The sequence below is a fragment of the Protomyctophum parallelum genome, assembly GCF_964188405.1.
Source record: "Protomyctophum parallelum genome assembly, chromosome: 22".
Taxonomy (NCBI): Eukaryota; Metazoa; Chordata; class Actinopteri; order Myctophiformes; family Myctophidae; genus Protomyctophum; species Protomyctophum parallelum.
Window position 1 is genome coordinate 35,293,916 of NC_139714.1, and position 26,992 is coordinate 35,320,907.

At 44.9% G+C, this 26,992-nt stretch overlaps 1 protein-coding gene across 5 annotated transcripts in view; it reads right to left on the reverse strand.

Annotated features, from left to right (window-relative positions):
• The window catches only part of nav3 (neuron navigator 3), a 104,743-nt gene that overhangs the window by 42,439 nt on the left and 35,312 nt on the right, over nt 1-26,992 (reverse strand). For 4 of the 5 annotated variants that reach the window (XR_014568765.1, XM_083757577.1, XM_083757579.1 and 1 more), the window contains exons 4-11: nt 22,002-22,131; nt 19,198-19,546; nt 16,775-17,540; nt 13,788-14,252; nt 10,579-10,620; nt 6,797-6,954; nt 1,738-1,929; nt 900-952 (exon numbers count right to left, since the gene is read on the reverse strand). Coding sequence is in view for 4 of the 5 variants with exons in the window: in XM_083757577.1 (XP_083613703.1) it covers nt 900-952; nt 1,738-1,929; nt 6,797-6,954; nt 10,579-10,620; nt 13,788-14,252; nt 16,775-17,540; nt 19,198-19,546; nt 22,002-22,131 (2,155 nt within the window). In the remaining variant the exon portion in view is untranslated. The remainder of the gene's footprint in view (nt 1-899; nt 953-1,737; nt 1,930-6,796; nt 6,955-10,578; nt 10,621-13,787; nt 14,253-16,774; nt 17,541-19,197; nt 19,547-22,001; nt 22,132-26,992) is intronic. The other variant, XM_083757578.1, reaches the window with a different exon arrangement.

Below are 26,992 nucleotides of genomic sequence, written 5' to 3' on the forward strand. Positions count from 1 at the left end.
ATGAAACGCATTAGAGCTATGGACCAGAGCTATCCCTACACCTGCAATGTTGGTGAGTTTGACGTTGTTTAATATGATTAAATAGGACTTTTCTGCTTGGATGAATGGGCTGTCTGTGGGAAGTAGCACCTAGGTAGCACCATGCTGGCTAGATGGCTGCGGTCTGAATAAAGACAATGGCCTCTTCTTTGTCAAAATGTTTCAATTACTGTGGATTTGGTGACCGTTTGATAAAGTAGGTTTAAAAGCCAAAGATGAGAAGAAATGCTGAAATGGCAAACAGAAAAAGTGCATAAACAAACAAGTCATAACTAAAATGAGATTAAAGCAAAATTAAGGATACAATCGCAGACAGACAAAACACAAACATAGTAAATTAATAATCGACACAAATTAAAAAGTTTTGCCCACAGGGAAAAAAGTCTCAAATGACACTCTGTTCAAACTATGGTTTAATCAGAGCTTTTCTTCCAAAACTCTCAACTGCAACACAAAATTAAAAAGAAAATAACAATGCGCAAGAAATCAATTATTGCCCCTGAAACAAATCTATTGCTTCAGTGAATGTGACTAGTGGAACACAAGCTGTTCTTTAGCGAACCCTGCAACATGCCCAACTCCTTCCAAGTGTGCTAAATTACAGGATGCAGAGGTTACCTTTCTTTGTCCATGTGCAGGATAGAGTGGAGAGGGCATCAACTAGACATACATTTAAACCTGGCACGGCTATTTTGGATAGTGTCTTTACAGGCAGAATATTTCAAAATATTTCAAAAGCATGTGAAAATAGCCGCTCCACAGGCTCAGGACCATCACCTTGCGACGTGTTGTTGTGAGCTATACTATACTTTATACTATATATGGATGTCTCGATGAGGCTTGAACGAGAAGCAACTTACCGCAGAGTAGAGTGAAGAGGTACTGGAGACCAGCGACAACGAGGAGCCATGGACTGGAGATGAAAGAACAAGCGATAGATAGAAGAATGAGTGACACTCTAAAAGAAAGCAATGTTCAGCAAAAGGCTTGATTAGAAGAACCCCCGCTCATTTTGATAGGTTGGAAATGACTTAGGGTTGAGTACAGCATCTTGCAACGGGCCTGGTCTGCGAGATTCACTACACCCATGTGATGTAACTGTCTAAATACGATACTACAACGACGTCCACGATCACAACACCCCAGAGAGAGTTCAACAAACCATGTGCAAACCCAGATTCGTCTCAAAGAAGTGTGAATCGTGAATGTGAATCCCTTTGTGAGTCTCCTTCAAAATAGCATTTACAGGCCACGGGGCGGCTGCAATTCGAAACTGGCCCCTGTAAAAAAGTTAATGTCCACCCCCCCCCCCCCTCCTCTATTCTATACTGTTCACGTATTCCCCTTTTTTCCTAACTGTGTATTTGATTATTTTTATTTCAACTTGTTTGCATAGATGTGTATATTTGTTTGTCTTTAAATGTCTTGATGAATTGAAAAAGGAGGACCCTGTCTTGGTGTCTGTTCTGGTTTTATCCGAGTCGTAGCAGATTTTGTATTGACCTGTACTTTCTTTGAAATGTACCAATTCCACAAAACTTTCAATCAATCAATTTGAACCGTATGGTCCCTCATGGGCCATTGGGGGGGTGCATGTGTGTGTGGCGCGTGTGCGCGTGTGTGTGTGTGTTTGTGTGTGTGTGTGTGTGTGTGGCGTGCGTGGTGTTACGCGTTAGTGTGTGCGTGTGTCAGATGCACCTTCATCGGTACTGTCTCTGAAGGAACCCGAGCGGCTCATGCCCCTGGGGCGTTCCTCCAGTGAGGTTGCGCTGCCCCCTAGTGGGTGTCCCTCCCCGTACAGGTCGAAGGAGTCCTGGGCGATGCTGTTGGATCGGCTCATGCTGGCGCCTCCCGGGGGCAGGTGGTACTGGCCCATGTTAGTGGGGCTCACTGCAGGGGGGGGGGAGATCAGAAGAACAGTGGTAAAATGGTAAATGGTGCATTTATATAGCGCCTTTATCCAAGGCGCTTTACAGAGATTGTGCATTACATTCACCCATTCACACACATTCACACACCGATGGCAGCGGAAACCATGCAAGGCACCAACTAGCACATCGGGAGCAATTAGGGGTTCAGTGTCTTTGCTCAAGAACACTTCGACAGTAACTCTGGGGGAGCCCGGGTTCGAACTGGCAACCTTGCGGTTACCATCCAGGCACTCTACCCCTGAGCCACCGCCGCCCCAGTGTCAAGCAGTGTTGTTTTTGGCAGCAAAATGTCTATTTTAGTTTTAGTCATAATAGTCTCTTGAATAGTTTTCATTTAGTTTCAGTCACATTTTAGTCACCTGGAATGTTTTAGTGTTTAGTCTAGTTTTAGTCGACTAAATCTACAGTTGATTTAGTCGACTAAAATGTATTTTGGCGGGCCTTGATGCCGTCATAATGGCTGATTTTACATTTTGCTGAAAATAGCCGATCTACAAGCGTAGTGAACTTGTAGATCGGCTATTTTCAGAAAACAACCATGTGTAAAATGACTTATACTGGGTCTCTTCTCTTGTCCACTAGTCCATTCCTAACATTTTTGTCTAGCTTTTATTTGTTGACGAAATTGTCAATATATTTAGTCTTAGTTTAAATTTAGTAACTACTATACTCACCTTTTTTTTATCATTATCTAGCTGACCATTTAATTGCACAAAATAATTTGATGACTTTGGAAATGAACTCTAACATCTAACACCTAAATATGTCCCAAACCGCCCCCTAAGGTCTTCCACTGCTGGCCTGCTCGCTTTGCCTAAAAAAATGGCAACTAAAAAATACGGGGAAGCAGCTTTTTGCTTCTACGGGCCGTCGGCATGGAACAAGCTCCCACTGTACCTTCGTCAGGCAGCCTCTGGAGACATTTTTAAAGCTCAGCTCAAGACCCACTTCTACAACATTGCTTTTAATTGATCATTTATTTTTTATTTTTTGTGTTATTCATGTCCTCACTGTATTGCATTACTGCTTGTTTTTTTTAATGTTGTTGCCTTGCTTTTCTTTTATTCTCCATTGTTCTGTAAAGCACTTTGAGCTGCATTTCATGTCATGAAAGGTGCTATACAAATAAAGTTTTATTATTTATTATTATTATCTGTGGGTTGGGTTTGACACACTACACTGATGAAGACGGCATGTTTAGCATAACGATGAAGACTTCTCAGCCGTGGCGACTCGGTTGCGTCTGTCTTTCTTACACAGATTGGCGTAGTGGTATTTGTCTCTCTTACACAGATTGGCGTAGTGGTATTTGTCTCCCTTACACAGATTGGCGTAGTGGTATTTGTCTCTCTTACACAGATTGGCGTAGTGGTATTTGTCTCCCTTACACAGATTGGCGTAGTGGTATTTGTCTCTCTTACACAGATTGGCGTAGTGGTATTTGTCTCTCTTACACAGATTGGCGTAGTGGTATTTGTCTCTCTTACACAGATTGGCGTAGTGGTATTTGTCTCTCTTACACAGATTGGCGTAGTGGTATTTGTCTCTCTTACACAGATTGGCGTAGTGGTATTTGTCTCTCTTACACAGATTGGCGTAGTGGTATTTGTCTCTCTTACACAGATTGGCGTAGTGGTATTTGTCTCTCTTACACAGATTGGCGTAGTGGTATTTGTCTCTCTTACACAGATTGGTGTAGTGGTATTTGTCTCTCTTACACAGATTGGCGTAGTGGTATTTGTCTCTCTTACACAGATTGGCGTAGTGGTATTTGTCTCTCTTACACAGATTGGCGTAGTGGTATTTGTCTCTCTTACACAGATTGGCGTAGTGGTATTTGTCTCCCTTACACAGATTGGCGTAGTGGTATTTGTCTCCCTTACACAGATTGGCGTAGTGGTATTTGTCTCTCTTACACAGATTGGCGTAGTGGTATTTGTCTCCCTTACACAGATTGGCGTAGTGGTATTTGTCTCTCTTACACAGATTGGCGTAGTGGTATTTGTCTCTCTTACACAGATTGGCGTAGTGGTATTTGTCTCTCTTACACAGATTGGCGTAGTGGTATTTGTCTCTCTTACACAGATTGGCGTAGTGGTATTTGTCTCTCTTACACAGATTGGCGTAGTGGTATTTGTCTCTCTTACACAGATTGGCGTAGTGGTATTTGTCTCTCTTACACAGATTGGCGTAGTGGTATTTGTCTCTCTTACACAGATTGGTGTAGTGGTATTTGTCTCTCTTACACAGATTGGCGTAGTGGTATTTGTCTCTCTTACACAGATTGGCGTAGTGGTATTTGTCTCTCTTACACAGATTGGCGTAGTGGTATTTGTCTCTCTTACACAGATTGGCGTAGTGGTATTTGTCGTTCTTACACAGATTGGCGTAGTGGTATTTGTCTCTCTTACACAGATTGGCGTAGTGGTATTTGTCTCTCTTACACAGATTGGCGTAGTGGTATTTGTCTCTCTTACACAGATTGGCGTAGTGGTATTTGTCTCCCTTACACAGATTGGCGTAGTGGTATTTGTCTCTCTTACACAGATTGGCGTAGTGGTATTTGTCTCTCTTACACAGATTGGCGTAGTGGTATTTGTCTCTCTTACACAGATTGGCGTAGTGGTATTTGTCTCTCTTACACAGATTGGCGTAGTGGTATTTGTCTCTCTTACACAGATTGGCGTAGTGGTATTTGTCTCTCTTACACAGATTGGCGTAGTGGTATTTGTCTCTCTTACACAGATTGGCGTAGTGGTATTTGTCTTTCTTACACAGATTGGCGTAGTGGTATTTGTCTCTCTTACACAGATTGGCGTAGTGGTATTTGTCTCTCTTACACAGATTGGCGTAGTGGTATTTGTCGTTCTTACACAGATTGGCGTAGTGGTATTTGTCTTTTCTTACACAGATTGGCGTAGTGGTATTTGTCTCTCTTACACAGATTGGCGTAGTGGTATTTGTCTCTCTTACACAGATTGGCGTAGTGGTATTTGTCTCTCTTACACAGATTGGCGTAGTGGTATTTGTCTCTCTTACACAGATTGGCGTAGTGGTATTTGTCTCTCTTACACAGATTGGCGTAGTGGTATTTGTCTCTCTTACACAGATTGGCGTAGTGGTATTTGTCGTTCTTACACAGATTGGCGTAGTGGTATTTGTCTTTTCTTACACAGATTGGCGTAGTGGTATTTGTCTCTCTTACACAGATTGGTGTAGTGGTATTTGTCTTTTCTTACACAGATTGGCGTAGTGGTATTTGTCTTTTCTTACACAGATTGGCGTAGTGGTATTTGTCTCTCTTACACAGATTGGTGTAGTGGTATTTGTCTCTCTTACACAGATTGGCGTAGTGGTATTTGTCTCTCTTACACAGATTGGCGTAGTGGTATTTGTCTCTCTTACACAGATTGGCGTAGTGGTATTTGTCTCTCTTACACAGATTGGCGTAGTGGTATTTGTCTCTCTTACACAGATTGGCGTAGTGGTATTTGTCTCTCTTACACAGATTGGCGTAGTGGTATTTGTCTCTCTTACACAGATTGGCGTAGTGGTATTTGTCTCCCTTACACAGATTGGCGTAGTGGTATTTGTCTCTCTTACACAGATTGGCGTAGTGGTATTTGTCTCCCTTACACAGATTGGCGTAGTGGTATTTGTCTCTCTTACACAGATTGGCGTAGTGGTATTTGTCTCTCTTACACAGATTGGCGTAGTGGTATTTGTCTCTCTTACACAGATTGGCGTAGTGGTATTTGTCTCCCTTACACAGATTGGCGTAGTGGTATTTGTCTCTCTTACACAGATTGGCGTAGTGGTATTTGTCTCTCTTACACAGATTGGCGTAGTGGTATTTGTCTCTCTTACACAGATTGGCGTAGTGGTATTTGTCTCCCTTACACAGATTGGCGTAGTGGTATTTGTCTCTCTTACACAGATTGGCGTAGTGGTATTTGTCTCTCTTACACAGATTGGCGTAGTGGTATTTGTCTTTTCTTACACAGATTGGCGTAGTGGTATTTGTCTCTCTTACACAGATTGGCGTAGTGGTATTTGTCTCTCTTACACAGATTGGCGTAGTGGTATTTGTCTCCCTTACACAGATTGGCGTAGTGGTATTTGTCTCCCTTACACAGATTGGCGTAGTGGTATTTGTCTCTCTTACACAGATTGGCGTAGTGGTATTTGTCTCTCTTACACAGATTGGCGTAGTGGTATTTGTCTCTCTTACACAGATTGGCGTAGTGGTATTTGTCTCTCTTACACAGATTGGCGTAGTGGTATTTGTCTCTCTTACACAGATTGGCGTAGTGGTATTTGTCTTTTCTTACACAGATTGGCGTAGTGGTATTTGTCTCTCTTACACAGATTGGTGTAGTGGTATTTGTCTCTCTTACACAGATTGGCGTAGTGGTATTTGTCTGTCTTACACAGATTGGCGTAGTGGTATTTGTCTCTCTTACACAGATTGGCGTAGTGGTATTTGTCTCTCTTACACAGATTGGCGTAGTGGTATTTGTCTGTCTTACACAGATTGGCGTAGTGGTATTTGTCTCTCTTACACAGATTGGCGTAGTGGTATTTGTCTCTCTTACACAGATTGGCGCAGTGGTATTTGTCTCTCTTACACAGATTGGCGTAGTGGTATTTGTCTCTCTTACACAGATTGGCGTAGTGGTATTTGTCTCTCTTACACAGATTGGCGTAGTGGTATTTGTCGTTCTTACACAGATTGGCGTAGTGGTATTTGTCTCTCTTACACAGATTGGCGTAGTGGTATTTGTCTCTCTTACACAGATTGGCGTAGTGGTATTTGTCGTTCTTACACAGATTGGCGTAGTGGTATTTGCCCGTGGTCGTACAGGCGGCGCCTGGAGGGGAGAGCGGCGACTGGCTGCCCGTGTCCTGCAGACCCCCCGTGGAGTGCGAGCGCAGCCACTCCTTGCCCTCCTCATGTGACGTCTGTCTGGAGGACGGCGGGTATCTGAAGGGTCACACACACACACACACACACACACACACACACACACACACACACACACACACACACACACACACACACACACACACACACACAGTCAGACTCAGGGGGATCAGCGTGGCGGTTTGTCAGTGGTGGAAAGTAAGTTAAGTACTTTTACTTAAGTACTGTACTCTTAACTACAATTTTGAAGTCTTTGTACTTTACTTGAGTATTTGCAATTTCCAAATCATTTTACTTACTTACTTACTTGACTCTCAGAGCCATTTTTTTTTACTTTTACTCCACTACAATTATTTGAAAACTTGAGTTACTTTGAAGATTTTAATTTTGATTAGAAAACATACATTAACCACTTCACCCATAGAGTATATATGAATAGAGAAGACGCCCGAGTTCTCCTCCCATCCACTTGCATTGAGTTGCTCAAAAGCGCATGAGGCGATTTCACTCCTCCTTCCTGGTAGGAACAGAGTGCATTCTGGGATGGATTTGCCTCAAACACATGAACGCGCTGCCGTTGACTATCATTGTGCCGTTTGTGCGCGTTCACGTATGAAACATTCGTTCACGTGTTCATGGCCTCAAACACATGAACGTGCTTCAATGATAGTCAACGGAGCAGCGCTGGCTCACTGAGCTGCAATGACAAATTCGGCCACTATGTCCATTTGGCCTCAGGGTTTCCTCTGGGTGCCGTCTCTATTCATATATACTCTAAGACTTCACCCCAATACATTCCGGCCATTTGAAAATAGCCAATCTATATAAGCTCACAATGTGAGCTTGTAGATCTTCTATTCTCAATAGATTTTGTACACATTTTGAACTTGTGAAATGGCACATTCTGCACAATGAGTACTTTTTGTACATTAATGATGCCGATACTTTTGTACTTTTACTCAAGTACATTTTCAATTCCGTACTTTTACTTGTAACGAAGTTGTTCTAAATTGCAGTATTGGTACTTTTACTTAAGTAAAACAACTGAGTACTTTTTTCCACCACTGCGGTTTGCAATGTTTGAGCAACAGAAAAAGGTGATCGTGTGGTGAAATCTGTGCACGGACGGACGCATGCATCTAAATGAGTATGTGAATGGGCATGCACTGCGAGCACACACACACACACACACACACACACACACACACACACACACACACACACACACACGTTCATAATATGCACACTTAAATACATGTAGATGGAAAATAAACAGCTGCTCCGTTCCAAAGACGCAGACTCAAACGGCCACTGGCTCGCCTCCAACCGCCACACTGAAGTGCCCAAGCAGCGGGAGGGCATCCTTATCGCGCGCCCGCGCCCAAGAGGCAGCCATATTTAACCCATTCTGACCTGAGATCAGATTCATACGAGGTTTCCACAGGACACACACTGGTCTGATGAACCCATTCTGACCCGAGATCAGATTCTAAAAAATGTCACAGTCGTTCTTCGATTTTTCAAAAAATAGCAGACCTACAAGCTCATATCGCGCCACCGAGTGGCGCGATATGAGCTTGTAGATCTGCTATTTTTCAATAGCTAAAGCACAACATGATGCCGACACCAAAATGGGTGCCCGTTCAGAATGGGTTAATCCCCCGGGGACGATAATTGAGTTTACGCTCATCCTGTTTTAGCGGAGACTTTCCTCCGACACCCACATTACTAAGCCTGTCACACATGACCTCGCTCGAGTGCCCCCTCTCTCTCTCTCTCTCTCTCTCTCTCTCTCTGTAGTCACTCTCCCCACGAGGGAGGGGGTTCTGGGCATCTAATGGCGTATTGAAGTCACATGACGAAGGTGCAGCAAGTCTCTCCATGTTGGATTTACTACAGTGCAGTGGTGGAAAGCCATATCTATATAATGAAGCGATAGAGTGCTATGTCTACGTCATAAAATGCTATCTAAGATACATAAGTTGAGCCTTTGCATACGCCTGTAAGCTCGTCAAGGCCAGGAGCAAGTGCTTCGATCGGGCTAAGACGGAGTCTGAAGAGGTGCGGGTTTTCAGACTGCGGCGGAAGATTGGGAGTTGAGACTGCAGTTCTGACTGCAATGGGAAGTGCATTCCACAGTTTTGTCAATGTACTGTAAGCCAGCCAGCCAGCCAGACATGAAGCTGCAAAGATGCATCACAGTTTTTGTACAGTAGCTGTTGCAAAAGATACAAATCTACAAATAAGATGAACTGGCTTCAACTTCGTGAGATACAAAGCGACAAATATGGTGCGCAACTTTGCATCTGCCCCTGTGAACGCAGGATTACTTGATTAACCCATTCTGACCTGAGATCAGATTCATACGAGGTTTCCACTGGACACACACTGGTCTGATTAACCCATTCTGACCTGAGATCAGATTTAAAAAATGTCAGTCGTTCTTCGATTTTTCAAAAAAAAATGGGTTAAAACCAGGAAGAAAATCCCAGAGAATATCTATCCTGTATATTGCCCAGCCCTACATCGACTACCCCAATTTTGAATTCTACACTGCTGCTTGAAAGCAGAAAACCATCCCTTCTCACCAACAGTGCAATAGTGAGTCAGAATAATATTTAGTTGTAGCCACCGTGCCACTTTGATGACTGAATAACAATGTATCGATCACCATGCGGGCTGGGTGAATATCCATCCCGCCTTCCTATTGGCTATAACGGTGGAAATATTACAGAGGTTTTGGCCATTTTTGGTAGTGGAGGAAATATTGGTATGACATGATGGATTTACACAAATGATGTACACGATGATAATGAGACGAGAAAGTAGGACTAAACACGCACGCAAGCAACGCAAGCAATAAATATATGCGATAAATATATATGCGATAAATACATTACTTTACACCAGGGGTTCTTCTCACACATCTTGGACTTGAGATCTACTTTTAAAATAACCAGCTCATCAAGATCTACCCAGCCCAAAAAATATGATCCCATTGCTGAGCTGCGCCTGGTTCGGGCATCTGGTTAGGATGCCTCTCGGGCGCCTCCCTAGGGAGGTCCTCGACGCATGTCCCACTGGGAGGAGACCCCGGGGCAGACCAAGGCGCAGTTGGAGGAAATACATCGACTCTCTGGCCTTGGAACGTCTCGGAATCCCCCCAGGAGGAAGTCACTAATGTTGCTCTGGAGAGGGAAGTCTCTGGAGCTCTCTGGTGGAGCTGTTGCCCCCGCGACCCGACTACGGATAAGCGGTTGAAGATGGATGGATGGATGGATGAGCTGCGCCTATAGCTGACATTTGTGATTAGCATGCTGGACAGATTGAGTATATATACCTGTATATTTCATGCATTATAGATAAACACGGCAGTGATTCTCAACCTCTTCAATGACAAGGACCCCCCAGTATGATATACACTAGGCCACGGGACCCCCATTTGACACTCTCAGAGTTATGGGGTCCATTTGGTTCCTAACTCAACCCTATGGACCCCCCCCCCCCCATTGAGAAACACTGCAGTACAGTATGGGGTCGATCAGTCGCATGCAAATGTGATTGTATATGAATGTGAATAAAGTGGAGATGATGGTTGCTGATGAGTATAGTATAGTATAGTACAGTATAGTATAGTATAGTACAGTACAGTATAGTATAGTACAGTATAGTATAGTATAGTACCTCAGGCCCTTTTTGGGGAGCGTGTTTCGGTCAAGAGGCATGCTGTTAAAACAGAGGATGAGTGAATTAGACGAAAACAACACAATACACACACACATTTCTTCTGATTTTTCATGACGTTAAGATAGATACAACATAAAACCACACAATACAGGCTACATCTGGTAGAATTTAACCAATTCTGACCTGAGATCAGATTCTAAAAATGTCTATTACATCCTGACAGTTTCATTATTAACCCATTCTGACCTGAGATCAGATTCTAAAAGTGTCTTCGATTTTTCAAAAATAGCAGACCTACAAGCTCATATCGCGCCACTCGGTGGCGCGATATGAGCTTGTAGATCTGCTATTTTTCAATAGCTAAAGCATAACATGATGCCAACACCAAAATGGGTGCCCGGTCAGAATGGGTTAAGGTAAATTAATCCACATATAAGTGACAATAATTACGGCTGCAAAATGGAGATTAAGAAACAGCTGCATAATCTATGTAAAGATACCGTAATAAATAAATAAAAAATAACAGCACTAGCACGATGAACCGCATGCACAGAGTCTGGACAAAACAAAGGCGATATACCACGTCAATGACCGTGACAATGGTGGATCTGCAATGATGGCTTTGGCTGTGATGTTTCTCGCATTGGATTTTTTAATCCACTAAAATGGTGTTTTGCGATTCTAGCTCTGACAGGAAACACTAGTTCTCACCGGAAAGGGGAGTGGACATTACTTTTATCGTTTGACCCAGGAGAAGAGATGGCACATACAGTATAGGTGGACGAGCTGCGGACCACTCCACTACCAGCTGGTCAGTAAAAGCTATACTAGCCTCGGGACTGCAGGCGTCTTGTTTTCAAAGGAGGAAAAGGAAAAATAACCAGGGCGAGCCCAGCAGGAAAAGTGCCATATAGGAGTGGGAGTGAACCTTATATTAGTAGTATATATATGAATAGAGAAGACACCCGAGTTCTCCTCCCGTCCACTTGCATTAAGTTGCTCAAAAGCGCATGAGGCGGATTCACTCCTCCTTCCTGGTAGGAACAGAGTGCATTCTGGGACGGATTGCAATGGTGAGTGGCCCCAAACACATGAACGCGCTGCCGTTGAACGCGCACGAGTGTCGTCCGTCGTGAACGTGCACAATGATAGTCAACGGACAGCGCGTTCATGTGTTTGGGGCCAGGCTGCAATACCTTCATTCGGCCACTATGTCCATTTCGCCTCAGGGTTTCCTCTGGGTGCCTTCTCTATTCATATTATATACTCTAAGGAGTGAACCCTGAATTTTCGCTAACCACTAACAGTGCAGAGGGGCGTCGCTACAAATTTGGTGACAGCAGTGTTCTCCGCTGCATTCTATTGGGGAGAGGAGGGGAGGGGAGGGGAGGGGAGGGGAGGGGAGGGGAGGGGAGGGGAGGGGAGGGGAGGGGAGGCGGGCTCATAGGTTGGTGAACTAGGCTATACACTGTATAACCTAGTACTAGACTACACTGTATCCTCATTGTAAATCCAAATGAAAGGAAACCTTCCATGATTTTTCTGCCTAAATACGCCCCGATGATGTGAATCGTGTTTGACGCCATCGTTTCATAACATAACTAACAATTCACAGGGGAAATACACAGAAGACATACTGTAATGTAATGGCATTTTTTACCACATATACAATATTGATCTCCTTCTCCTCTCCTCCCTTCTCCTTCTCCTTCCTAGATTTGGGATTTAGGTTGAAAATCTGTAAAGTTTTCCATGAACCACTAAAACCCTATACTTCACTGAATGGGGGTCCCCCAGGGCTCTATTCTTAGTGCACTCTCTTTCCCCCTCTAAACCAAATCTCTCCAAACAAACAGCTAATCTTCAACTCACGACGCAGTGCATTGCAACGCGCTATAAGCTTGTGTAGATCAGCTATTTTCACCAAAAGGATTTTGACTGTGTCCCTCTGTACTCACCCTTCTGACAGGGTGGATTTTGACTGTGTGTCCCTCTGTACTCACCCTTCTGACAGGGTGGATTTTGACTGTGTGTCCCTCTGTACTCACCCTTCTGACAGGGTGGATTTTGACTGTGTGTCCCCTCTGTACTCACCCTTCTGACAGGGTGGATTTTGACTGTGTGTCCCCCTCTGTACTCACCCTTCTGACAGGGTGGATTTTGACTGTGTGTGTCCCCTCTGTACTCACCCTTCTGACAGGGTGGATTTTGACTGTGTGTCCCTCTGTACTCACCCTTCTGACAGGGTGGATTTTGACTGTGTGTCCCCCTCTGTACTCACCCTTCTGACAGGGTGGCTTTTGACTGTGTGTCCCCCTCTGTACTCACCCTTCTGACAGGGTGGATTTTGACTGTGTGTCCCCCTCTGTACTCACCCTTCTGACAGGGTGGATTTTGACTGTGTCCCCCTCTGTACTCACCCTTCTGACAGGGTGGATTTTGACTGTGTGTCCCTCATGTACTCACCCTTCTGACAGGGTGGATTTTGACTGTGTGTCCCTCTGTACTCACCCTTCTGACAGGGTGGATTTTGACTGTGTGTCCCTCTGCACTCACCCTTCTGACAGGGTGGATTTTGACTGTGTGTGTCCCTCTGTACTCACCCTTCTGACAGGGTGGATTTTGACTGTGTGTCCCCCTCTGTACTCACCCTTCTGACAGGGTGGATTTTGACTGTGTGTGTCCCTCTGTACTCACCCTTCTGACAGGGTGGATTTTGACTGTGTGTCCCTCTCTGTACTCACCCTTCTGACAGGGTGGATTTTGACTGTGTGTCCCTCTCTGTACTCACCCTTCTGACAGGGTGGATTTTGACTGTGTGTCTCCTCTGTACTCACCCTTCTGACAGGGTGGATTTTGACTGTGTGTCCCCTCTGTATTCACCCTTCTGACAGGGTGGATTTTGACTGTGTGTGTCCCTCTGTACTCACCCTTCTGACAGGGTGGATTTTGACTGTGTGTCCCTCTGTACTCACCCTTCTGACAGGGTGGCTTTTGACTGTGTGTCCCTCTCTGTACTCACCCTTCTGACAGGGTGGATTTTGACTGTGTGTCCCTCTGTACTCACCCTTCTGACAGGGTGGATTTTGACTGTGTGTGTCCCTCTGTACTCACCCTTCTGACAGGGTGGCTTTTGACAGTGTGTCCCTCTGTACTCACCCTTCTGACAGGGTGGATTTTGACTGTGTGTCCCCCTCTGTACTCACCCTTCTGACAGGGTGGATTTGACGGAGCCCGTTCGCGTGACCTTGGGCCCGTGGTGGTGGCCCAGCGGCAGGTCCATGGACTCGGAGCTGTTCGTGTGCAGACTGGTCATGCTCTGGCAGCTCAGCGTGTCCTTGCTGCCCGCCGAGGAGGTGGAGCTACAGGCCGGGGGCCAGGGCCGTGCGTTGGAGGGCAGGGAGAGCCCGGAGGCCGGGCTGGACGCCGGCGACTCGGTGCACTGCATGGGGTCTGGGGTTTTACCGTACGACGGGCTGCTGGCGCCACTCTGCCCGCCGCCGCCGGCGCTGCCCAGGCTGCCCGATGTGCCCGACGAGGGAGAGTCCAGGCTGGCCTGCCTCGCTATCGTACCGTGGGGACTGCCGCCCAGCAGCGAGGGGCACTTGCCCGAGTCGGGCGTGGTGCCTGACGGAGAGCTGGCCTTGCTGCTAGCTTTGGTGCCAAACAATCTGGGTGGGAGGGGAGGGGGGAGGGGAGGGGAGGGGCAGAGAGGTGGGTTTGGACATTCAAAGACACTCGGTGAGCATCTGGCAAGATTCATGATTCAAGATTCATGATTCAAGATTCATGATTCATGATTCATGATTCATGATTCATGATTCATGATTCATGATTCATGATTCATGATTCATGATTCAAGATTCATGATTCAAGATTCATGATTCAAGATTCAAGATTCATGATTCATGATTCATGATTCATGATTCATGATTCATGATTCAAGATTCATGATTCATGATTCATGATTCATGATTCAAGATTCATGATTCAAGATTCATTCACTCGGTGAGCATCTGGCAAGATTCACGCGTACTGCATGAAGATACGACTGGATAGAGATTCATGAAACATTTTCAATTTACTTTGAGGTCGACTTCATCAGAGAACGTATGATAAAGGTATATTATCCCAATGAAATATAGAGAATGTGCTGTAATATTACAGTGATATTGCATTGAATTGTTATTGCATAACCCATTCTGACCGGGCACCCATTTTGGTGTCAGCATCATGTTATGTTTTAGCTATTTAAAAATAGCAGATCTACAAGCTCATATCGCGCCACCGAGTGGCGCGATACGAGCTTGTAGGTCTGCTATTTTTGAAAAAAATCGAAGAACGACTGACATTTTTAGAATCTGATCTCAGGATCAGAATGGGTTATTATCAGACCAGTGTGTGTCCGGCGGAAACCTCGTATGAATCTGATCTCAGGTCAGAATGGGATAAGCAAGCGGTATCAATGGCTGCTGAGCCCGAGCCACCTCATCCTCATTAATCAGCACTGGCAGTAAATATTTCAGCAAAACGTCCCGCTGACTGACTGACAGCATCATAAAATAAATATCTAACCCCAGCAGCAAGCCTCCACTTTCAGCCACCAACGGGTCAGTAATCCGCATAATATGGTCACATTTGCACAGCAGCTTCAACCATCTCACGTCATCTCTATGACTCTAAATAACACGTCGTGTCTAGTCTGTCTAGTCTGTCTGTTCCAATCGACTCTGCTTAATCCATTCTGAACGGGCACCCATTTTGGTGTCGGCATCATGTTATGCTTTAGCTATTGAAAAATAGCAGATCTACAAGCTCATATCGCGCCACCGAGTGGCGCGATACAAGCTTGTAGGTCTGCTATTTTTGAAAACTCGAAGAACCACTGACATAGAAACATAGCTTTTTCAGAAAACCGTCAGGATGGAGAAGACATTAGAATTGGAACTTAGGTCTGAAAGGGTTAAGCAGGAGGCAGCAGACCTGGATGACAAAGCTTAATATAAGACCTCCATCCTCGGGGTAAACATCACAGTTTCATATTCAGTGTTCACATTCTGTTCTCTGTTCTCTGGGAATCTGCAGCAGAGTGAACTGGGATCAATGTTCCTCTGCCCGGAGCCCAACTCTGATTTATTAAAGTGTCTAACATTCAGCCTGTGTATCCAAGCATGTCTAAAAAAGATAAAGATGATGGAATATCATTGGTGAAACTTTACCCCTGGGGGCTGAACTTCTTAAATACGCTTCTCTCTCTATCTCTGTGGAAAGAATCTGTCTCATTAAAACAAAATGGAGATTGACAGCCAACATTTCCCTCAAAGTGGCCTCAAACTGAGCTATAAAAACCTGAAATATGGGTTTCACAAAAACGTCAGCTCACCTAATTTGAAGCCTTTAGAATTCAGCTCAAACTTCTCTACCAATGCAGGCTCTGCACTACATTATATACTAAGTTATACTTGTGCCCCTGAAAATAGCGGATCTGCTATTTGTGTACACCCCGTGTGCAAATCAGGCTCAACTGTTCAGTGGGTTAAGAAAAAAGTAGAGCTGGGACTCGATTAAAAAAAAAATCTAATTAATCAGAGGCTTTGCGATTAATTAATCTAGATTAATCACATTTTAATCGCATATCAATATTCAACCCGAGAACAGCGAGAAACCTTTTTTTTAATGTTTTTTGGTATCCCAGTGAATCAACGAATAGTGACTACAGGATACCACTCATTTTCAACATTTTACTGTCATTAATATACCTGTTGTGGAAATAATAATAAAAAGTCACCCCATTCTGTGTTGCCTAGAACTGGAGGTCTGGAAAAAAATATAGTAACAGTAACAAGTACATCTCAGTGACATCACAAAGCTGTACTTACTTCATATTGTTACTGTTTTTTGTCAGACCTCCAGTTCTAGGCAACACAAAATGGGGTGACTTTTTATTATTTCCAGTTTTCAGTACTATAGAAAAGCGCCCAGTGAGAAACGTTCCTCGGTGAAAAAAAAGGTGCGATTAATTTATCTGTAGTTAATCGCGATAAATTTTTCTGTAGTTAATTAATCTAAATTAATCGCAATTAGTCCCGGCCCTAGAAAAAACATGTAATGAAAATGCTTTGATTCACATCAAATGTATGAGGAACAAAGAGAGAATGGAGAGCATGTGTGTGTTCTGTTCTGTGTGTCTGACCTGCGGAAGGTGGGCGAAGCGATGTCAGGGTATTTGGACCCGGGCTGCCTGAGGCCAGACTGGTTGGCTGAACTGGACCCGGTGGGGCTGCAGGACTTGGGGGAGGTGGCCGCCGGGTCCAGATCCGACACCGCCACCTTCTCCTTGTCCGTCTGGTTGATGGTGACGGGGCTGGAGCGGTCCGAGCTCGCCTTCCCGGCCTCCCCCCTGCAGCGCTTGGCCCCGGCGGGGAGAGCCGTCGTGGCTGATTTGCCGCTGACGTTGGAGTCGATGCTGCTGGAGCTGGAGCGGTGCCCACCGCCGCTGCGACCCACTCCCGCCACCCCGCTGGAGGACTTGGCCGGCCTGGGCAGAGAGCGGTACTGTAGGGGCAGCACTTTGGACCCTAACCCGCAGCCCAGCAGGACGCCGACGTCGTCCTGCGGCCCAGAGCCGTCCAGGCTGGTCTTGCGGTTCCCGGCGACGCCGCTGCCTTTCCCCAGGGCAGCCGAGGACTTGGGCACCTTGCCCAGGGTGGCAGAGCCACTGGCATGCAGGGTGGCGCCACTGGAGGTGATGAGCGTTCCCGCGCCGCAGGGGCCGCCGGGGATCTTCTTGTAACCGAAGGAGCCCGTGGCGGGTGGGCGCGCGATGCCCGAGGGGGGCTTCTTGCCCTCGTCACCGCTGCTCTTCCCGGCGTCAGAGGGCGAGCGCTGGATGCTCGCCGAGCTCTTGGACGGAGCCTTGTTGTTGCCCTTCTCGGAAGCCTTGGCATCGTCTGTTTTACCTGTCGGGAGGGCGAAGGCTCATTAACATGCGGCATACACAAACTGCGTGCCCTGCACAATGCACTCGCTCACATCGACCGCAAGCGTCTCACAACCAGGAAGTGCCAAATTAGAGTCAACTCTGGGCCGGAGCCAGGAGAATGTTTTCTCACAGCTCAGCTGAATTGGAAAACGATACTTTATCCTCGACAAACATAATAAGAAACTTGCAGAGTGGGCAAAAACTCAAAGAGTATACTGCAAAGTCTCAACATCTACAGGAACGTGAAACACACGGTATTCAAGGACAGAGGCATACTGTAGATATAATAATCTCAGAATGAATTAAATTGGATATAATTAAATCATCAATAAATAATCCCAGCTTCTATCATGGAAATGGTAAATGGTGCATTTATATAGTGCCTTTACATAGTTAGTGCATTACATTCACCCATTCATCCACACATCCATACACCGATGGTGGCGGAAACTATGCAAGGCACCGACCTGCACATCAGGAGCAATTAGGGGTTCAGAGTCTTGCTCAAGGACACTTTGACAATAACGGACAACAGCGTAGACTGGATTTCACCGTGCAGACCTCAACGCCAACCTACCAGGTGTTTTAACCTACCAGGTGTTTTGACCTACCAGGTGTTTTAACCCCTGGCCTACAATTAACGGAAAAAACTGAATTAATCTAAAAATCTAAACCTCCCGTTCACGGAAAAAACGGAATGACAATCAATATCAGTTATCGCGGGGTCAAATAATGTTGGATGTAATTTACCAAAAAACTGCCGAAATCCGCGTGATCGTGCGCTATCGTGCACGTGCGCCGTCTCTATGTGTGTCGCTGTAAAAAATGTGATATTTTGCGATGTTTTGGGGTTGATTTGAGGTAAATTTGACTTAGATATGAAAAATATAGCATTAGCTTAGAAATCCGGACCAGCCAAGCTAGTGTCTAGGGTCAAAATACTGCCGGATGTTGTTGATCGTTGAACCGGAAGTGACTTAGGAAGATCCGTCTATTTTGGCCAAAATCAGCATAATGGTGCTTTCCCGCCATCTGGTGGCAATTCGAGAGAATACACTAGGAATGAAAAAAAAAAAAAACATCTCTTCAAACCACCAGATCTTTCTTGTATGTTAAAACGATGAATTAAAAATATGCCAATTTGTTACCCAAACAAAAAAATTGGGATTGGCAGTCCAAGGGTCCTACCAGGTGTTTTGACCTACCAGGTGTTTTGACCTACCAGGTCCTACCAGGTGTTTTGACCTACCAGGTCCTACCAGGTGTTTTGACCTACCAGGTGTTTTAACCTACCAGGTGTTTTGACCTTTGACATACCAGGTGTTTTAACCTACCAGGTGTTTTGACCTACCAGGTGTTTTGACCTACCAGGTGTTTTGACCTTTGACCTACCAGGTGTTTTGACCTACCAGGTGTTTTGACCTTTGACCTACCAGGTGTTTTAACCTACCAGGTCCTACCAGGTGTTTTGACCTACCAGGTGTTTTGACCTTTGACCTACCAGGTGTTTTGACCTACCAGGTGTTTTGACCTTTGACCTACCAGGTGTTTTAACCTACCAGGTCCTACCAGGTGTTTTGACCTACCAGGTGTTTTGACCTTTGACCTACCAGGTGTTTTGACCTTTGACCTACCAGGTGTCTTGTGCGAGGCGGAGCCGCCCTTGGTCCTGGGCGGCGTGATGCCCACCTGGGCCGTCATGCCCCTCCTCCAGGAGCCCGTCTGGGACATCTGAGCCTGCAGCGTCTTCTGGCCCCCGGTGGGGTCTTCATATTGGCCCCCCTGGAGGGTCTGAGAGGAGGAGGAGGACGTGGTGGAGGAGGAGGACTTCCAACGGGAGGAGGAGGAGGGGCCGCTGCCACCACCACCACCGCCGGGGTCCATGCTGTCCAGCTCCTCGTCCACCTTCTTCAGGTCCTCGGCCCCCGCCCAGCTGGAGCTCACCTCCTGCTGGGCATGCTTGGACCTGCTGCCTCTCTGGGACTGCATGGGGGGGGGGGAGGTGAGCACAGTATAAATGCCTATTCATACATTCTGTGGGTTTATCCCATTCTGACCTGAGATCAGATTCTATAAACGTCTTCTACATCCTGACAGTTTTCTGAAAAAGCTATGTTTCTATGGCAGTCGTTCTTCGATTTTTCAAAAATAGCAGACCTACAAGCTCGTATCGCGCCACTCGGTGGCGCGATATGAGCTTGTAGATCTGCTATTTTTCAATAGTTAAAGCACGACATGACGCTGACACCAAAATGGGTGCCCGTTCAGAATGGGTTTAGGCGACTAGACCTGTACGTGCCCATTGGCCACCACTGGCCTACTTGGGAACGATGCAATTTGTGAACCTAATAATACCCGTTGTCAACTTGTCATAGCGCCCGTTTTAACTGTCTGTCTGTGTCCCTTTGAAGTCGGTGCAGGGCAAACGGTTCTCGAGTTACGTGCATTAAAATCGTACACACACACACACACACACAGACGGACAGACAGACACAGAGACGTGGCGCGTTTATAGTAGGATAAGGTGACCACCGTGGGGGATGGGAAACATCTCTACAAACACATCTCTCTGTTTTTACTAACCACCGAAAAGGTGGTCACCTTAACACCTAAAACTGGAGTATGAATAGGCATTAAGAATCATGATGATAATTTTGATGATAAGATTACAGCTAATGGTTTTGTTGACCACTTCAGTCATTTTTTGTGACTTAGGCTATTTGATAATAACCAGCAAATGTAGACGTTGAATTACCAAAAAGACTACAGTATAATGACCTGCCCAGAACAGGGAAGTCAGGGTGATTAATATTACTGTTAGTAATCTTTAAGAAGAATTCTACGCTACATGCACACAAATATACACATATGTTTCGCTATATTTATAGGTGTTACGCTGGCCTCAAAATTCCTATCCTTAACCCTAAAACTAATCTGAACCTTTAACCGTAACTCTGCAAAATCGACCCTTTTCCTAATGGATGCCAGGAAAATATCCCCCTGCTGTCTTTATTTCTGGTCTTACCATCCTTGTGGAAACCTTTGGTTCACACAAAGACGGTGAAACAAGAATGACACCCACACATGAACAACATATATGTTCAGAGGGTGAGTCTCACTATCCCACCTTGGCAGATGGCACGGCTTCCTAACAACGCCAGCCTGTTGTCTGTTGAGCATTGCATAAGAGTATATTGTGGATGTGTTGCTATTTTTATCAGTAGTATAGGCCCTCAGAAGGCCATCATGGCCCATAGCACTTACCCTAACCCCTTAGATAGCATTTCTGTTGGCTTAGATAGCATTTGACACAGACTTATAGCATGTTATGTAGACAGCACTATAATTGTATTGTATATAGTCATAGCACGCCATAGTACATATGTATAGCATAGTAGTAAATATGTATAGTTATATGTATAGTGTATGTATAGTTTAATTATATAGATATTCCACTGTGACTTTCTTAGCTTACGCATGTTTCATGATAAATGCTTTTATGTGATGTATTCCCATGCTTTTGTTCTTGCTTAAATGTAAGTCGCTCTGGATTAAGAGCGTCTGCTAAATGCCTAAATTGTAATTGTTGCAAAGGAGTGGCCTTCACTACACTACACGGTATGTTTTTAAAAACAAAAATAGCAGACCTACCTACAAGCTCGTAGCGCTGCTATTTTTCAATAGCTAAAGTATAACAATGCTTAAAACACCAAAAGGGGTTCCCGCCCAGAATGGGTTAAAGACCGACAGTCCTTGCTTTCAGGCTGAAGTAGAATGACTCCAATCTGGCTGAATATGCTAACAATTTTAACCACTTAAAACTCCATACTTTGTTGACTGTATACAGTATAATAGGGACAGTTTTCTGCTCGACATTAGCTTTCAATAGGGTCACTAAGACACTAAGATCCAAGTGGTCAAAGTAAAGACACATGCCAACACCAAGTTGCAGAATAACATTGATAAACTGTGGGTGGTTTGGATAAAAAGAAAAACCATTCACTCTCTCAAGTATCTCAATGAAGATGACTTTGAATGCTGATCTTTAGCACTGTGCTCATATGGGGTAGCCTGGTTAATAAACCAGACTAATATCACACAGACCGCAGGATATTAGTCTGGGGAGGCTCAGCTTGGATTTCATTTCCAGGGAAACATTTTCTCTTTGACGCAATTGGTCAGAGCTACTGTCAGTCAAAGGTCTCAAGCATTGAACGTCACTGTACCAAAGCCCGCCCATATTGCATACCGTGTCCCGATTGGCCGCCCCATTTCTCTGGTGTAGGAAATGGGCGTACAATTGAGCCTCTCCAGACCGAAATCCGCTGGCAGGCAATTTTGTTTTGCCAACGGCTGATTCGGTCTGGTTTATTAACCAGGCTGCATATGGGGTGCGTCTGCATTTAGCAGTATAGCAGCGAGCCAGCGCGGCGTTTACCTGTGATCCCTTGCTCTTGCGTGACGAGGAGGAAGTGACGTTGGAATACGCCGGCGTGTTCAGATCATCGGTGCTGATGTTATCCAGGGTGTCGCTGAGACCGCTGCTCACCGAGCTGCTGTCGTCCCAGCTACAGACCAGATGTGGATAAAGGACAAATGGAGAAGGAAAACTGTCAGAGAACAAGACATTTCTAAATCTACAGTTACAACTGTTTTGCAACGACTACTTTGATTCCAAATAATAACTAGAAAAAGTGCCCTTCTGGGCACAGGTCTCCACCAGGATAGGAATGTAGGACATTGCAGCTTGCCTTCATCTGGTGGTTGGATAAAAGGGCAACAAAAGTAAACTAGAGAGACTGTGTACCAATTTGCGTGATGTTTGGACAAAATCTGTAGGTGTACTGTGCAAAAACTTGTTTTGCACAAAGCGGCCTCCTGGTGGCGCTATAACAGGCCGTTCTGGAAATTTTGGGGCAGAGGTTCATCGTTGGCATCCAGGGAGTGTGTGTGCAAAATTTGGCATCGACCGGGTTAACGGTGGCCGAGATTAGCTGCTCACGGACACACGGACGGACGGACGGAGTGCAAAACATACTCTCCCCCCATGCCTTCGGCCTGGTGGAGACAAAAATAAGACCTCTGCTCACCTATTTTGACAGAAGGTGGTTATATACATTAAATATGGTATCTTGTATGTTTACATTCTTTATAACAAAAAACGTGTGGCAGGATGGTGTCTTTGTCTGATTTGAGCCTCTGTCTATATGTAAATTGTGCAGCCTTTTAACCAATAACCGACATATGTTGGTTATTGCCATCCAGATAAAGCTAAATAGTGGATTATGGGATGTAGCCTATGGGGCGGGTCATCAAAGCATGGATTAATTGCGGTATACATTTTTTTTAAATCTGAATTTCACAATTTAATTTACTTTAGTTAACTCACTAATTTTTGACAGCCCTAATTGCAATACCAGATTTGACCACCATGTGTCGGCTGGCTTCACTGTTCTACGGTTCATCATGTCCTCCTCCACACAGACCCTATAGCCTGCATATCATTATTACAACTATCTCCTTGATGCTCAGTCTTCATTAACAGGTACGTGTCCAGAAGACTCGCTGCTTAATCTATTGTCCTCGCCTGGCTTTCAGATCAAGTATAATCACCTAATTAGTCCAGTGGAATGCCTGGGCTCCATTTTCAATCCTCATTTGGGTGCCATTGACTCGTGGGCATTTGAGTCCTTCCAACCAAAAAGGGCCCAGCTCATTAATCATGCGTATTAAGCTTCCCATTAAATCAGACTGTGCGGAGGAATAAATGAATTGCCATTAGCATAGTCATTACTTTAGAGACGCTTTGAGAACGTTGACAGACTCAAAGAGGCCTAAATGGAGACCAGATGGGCCAAATGATCAAACGCTGATCATTCCCACACAAACACATTTTAATTATCATGAAATTTAATAGGCTGAGGGAAAAATCTGACAACGTGTTGTAGTTATTAGAAATGCCATTTTCTCCCATAGCACTTAATGAATCACCTTCAATAATGACGAATTAGCAACATTGTCTTCTCACTATCTTAAGACGTGCACGCGTCGCGCGAGCACACACGCACACACGTGCGTGCCAATTCTAAAACTCAGCCAGAACACTGCAGCAGACAGACAGAGAGTTCAATCATTGAAACAAAACCTCTTACGAGACACCGGCCCTCCCTTTAGTTGAGCCCACATTCATGAGGACAGAATGAAAAAAGAAAACTATGGAAATTAATGACACTTTTTCAGTACATCAATGAGCCTGCCATCTACAGTAGAATCCATCCGAGACAAAGATGAAACTCAAAGACAGGCTGAACATAACGAGTCCTTTTCAAAAAGCTCACAATGGAGGATGGTAGGGGTTAGCCCCATATGTGCCCTCTCCCTACGCTCATTCTGTAGCTCCGAGATGAGGTCACACACTGGGCCCCTCCCACCGCGTTTCAGAAACGGCGCAAGTTTCCGCTATGTAAGTTTCTTACCCTGACTTGTATGTCTCAGAGAGAAATGCAACACTAACCATTTTGACAGAGATGATAATTTGCCATAATTTGCACGTCTGGCTTCATTCTGACACTGTATAATAGATGTACAATATAAACAGTGCAGGGTAGAATCCTGGCGGCCCAGTTGTCTAGTGATGCAGGGATGAATTGATTCTGCCATTATCAAATACAGACTGTACTGTAGGGCAGGCAGGTATCAATCTTAAGTTAACCCATTCTGACCTGAGATCAGATTCATACGAGGTTTCCACTGGACACACACTGGTCTGATTGACCCATTCTGACCTGAGATCAGATTCATACGAGGTTTCCACTGGACACACGCTGGTCTGATTAACCCATTCTGACCCGAGATCAGATTCTAAAAATGTCAGTCGTTCTTCGATTCTTCCAAAAATAGCAGACCTACAAGCTCGTATCGCGCCACTCGGTGGCGCGATATGAGCTTGTAGATCTGCTATTTTTCAATAGCTAAAGCATAACATGATGCTTAACACCAAAATGGGTGCCCGTTCAGAATGGGTTAATGGGAAAAGTTTGACCAGCAATATGAGCTGCAATGCAATATAACACATACTCCGCTGTCTGTGATATATTATAATATTTTATGCACAAACAATTCATACTCATAAAGTCTCTCTTTAGTTTGGTACGTTTATATATTTATTTATTTACTGTGCCGTTGGACAATTTCAGTTCCACAAAATGGTTGAAACCAGGAATAGCAAAAGGCAATATAGTCTTTGTTATTGACCTAGATGATACTAGGCTATTTATTATTTTTGCCACATCCAATCTCTCAGTTTGCCATTTCAGTTTTCACTGTAGTAATGTCTTGGGGGGGGGGGGGGGGGAGCGATTATTGGAATGAAACCTAAGTGATGGGGTTTGTATGAAGGGAGTGAAAAGAAATGACTTCCTTATTGCGGCGGATCTGCTGTCGCCTGGTGGGATTTAATTTTTTTATTATTATTATTATTACCTACAGTACATACAGTATAGAGCTGGCACAGAATGAAATACTGTGTGGATAATACGTCACGTCAGTAAAGAAGAAGGGATTTGGCATCAGGTTATTTGAAAGAACCTTCGTTATAGAAGTAATTGACGCCACATTGGATCGACAGGGAAGAGGTAGGAATACCTTGCTTGTGTGTACGTGCGTGCGTGGGTGTGTGTGCGGAGTGTGCATGGTATTTCTTTTTTTGGAAATGTTAAGTTCACATCATATATGGCTATACTAAGGACTCTAGGCTCGGAACATGAATGACATAAATCAGGATATTGACCCAGATATAAATTTCTTTGCTAATTTAAATAACTCCTGTTACTACACTGACGAACAGTTTAAAAATAATATAAAAATACATAATACCATATCAATTATCCACTTTAACGCCAGAAGTATGTATGCCAACTTTGAAAAAATCAGAATGTACCTTAGACAGCACACTACACCATTCAGTGTAATAGCAATATCTGAAACGTGGCTAAACCTGAAGAGGGGGTTGGATTTTGAGCTAGAGGGCTATGAGCTGAACCTCATGAACAGAAATACTAGAACTGGAGGAGGGACTGCTCTGTATGTGGACAGTAGACTCAAACATAAGGTTATAGATACAATGACTATCGCCATTGATGATGTTTGTGAATGTATTACTATAGAAATTGATATGGGAAAAAAGAAAAATACTATTGTCAGCTGTGTTTATAGAGCCCCAGACTCCAGTATTGAGCTATTTACCAACTTTATGGAAAGTACATTTAGAAACACCGGACAGAAGGTCACGTACATAGCTGGTGACTATAATATTGATATTAATAATCCTAATAAGAATGCTTTGATTGATGAATTTATTGATGTAATGTTTGGCATGGAAGTCCACATTATCGCAATTTATCGGAGGACTCCCTCCTGCTCAGCAGCAGCTCAGACCCCTGAGGCATAACTGACCCCTGAGGCATAACTGACTCCTGAGGCATAACTGACCCCTGAGGCATAACTGACTCCTGAGGCATAACTGACCCCTGAGGCATAACTGACTCCCGTACACCGTTCTGCTACCGAGAGCATATCCTGTAGTACTGCTGTATAATACAGTCGGGTATTTATACTTTCACAAAGTCAGCCAGGAAAGAAAGAGGTGCAGTATAGTCAAAAGAATATCCCAGTGGATGATGATACTCTGCCCACTCTCCAACCGGGGAGACATCCACACTTGAGCCGTCTTCGTGAACACGTCTCCAACATTACGAGAGACCAAACCATATCCAAATCATACCCCAGTCGTACCCTCTACCCTCAGGCAGGCTCAGAACACACACAGAAAAGCTGCTGAACCCCTAACCATGTCCCCAAGCTGCTGAACCCCTAACCATGTCCCCAAGTGCAATATGAGTGCATTTATTGCATATACCCGGCATAACCCTCCGCATGCTCCTCCTCCACCCTTCTCCCCATCCTTCCAAAACCCCCAAATACGTGAAAGCCCCGAATAAACCCTTTTCCTATAGGCTTTGTAAAGTTTGACATCAAACAAAAGTAAAAGGGTTTCTGATCTGAACACAACAGGCTTTTCGCAAACAAAGCCCAGAAGTCAATGGATTTGAAACGTACTGAGGTAGCTTCCTTTAATCATTTCCTCTCATCTGCACTTAACCCTCCTGTGGCAGACCCTGAGGCTTATTGGTCTTAACCCTCCTGTGGCAGACCCTGAGACTTAACCCTCCTGTGGCAGACCCTGAGGCTTAACCCTTAACCCTCCTGTGGCAGACCCTGAGGCTTAACCCTCCTGTGGCAGACCCTGAGACTTAACCCTCCTGTGGCAGACCCTGAGGCTTAACCCTTAACCCTCCTGTGGCAGACCCTGAGACTTAACCCTCCTGTGGCAGACCCTGAGACTTAACCCTCCTGTGGCAGACCCTGAGG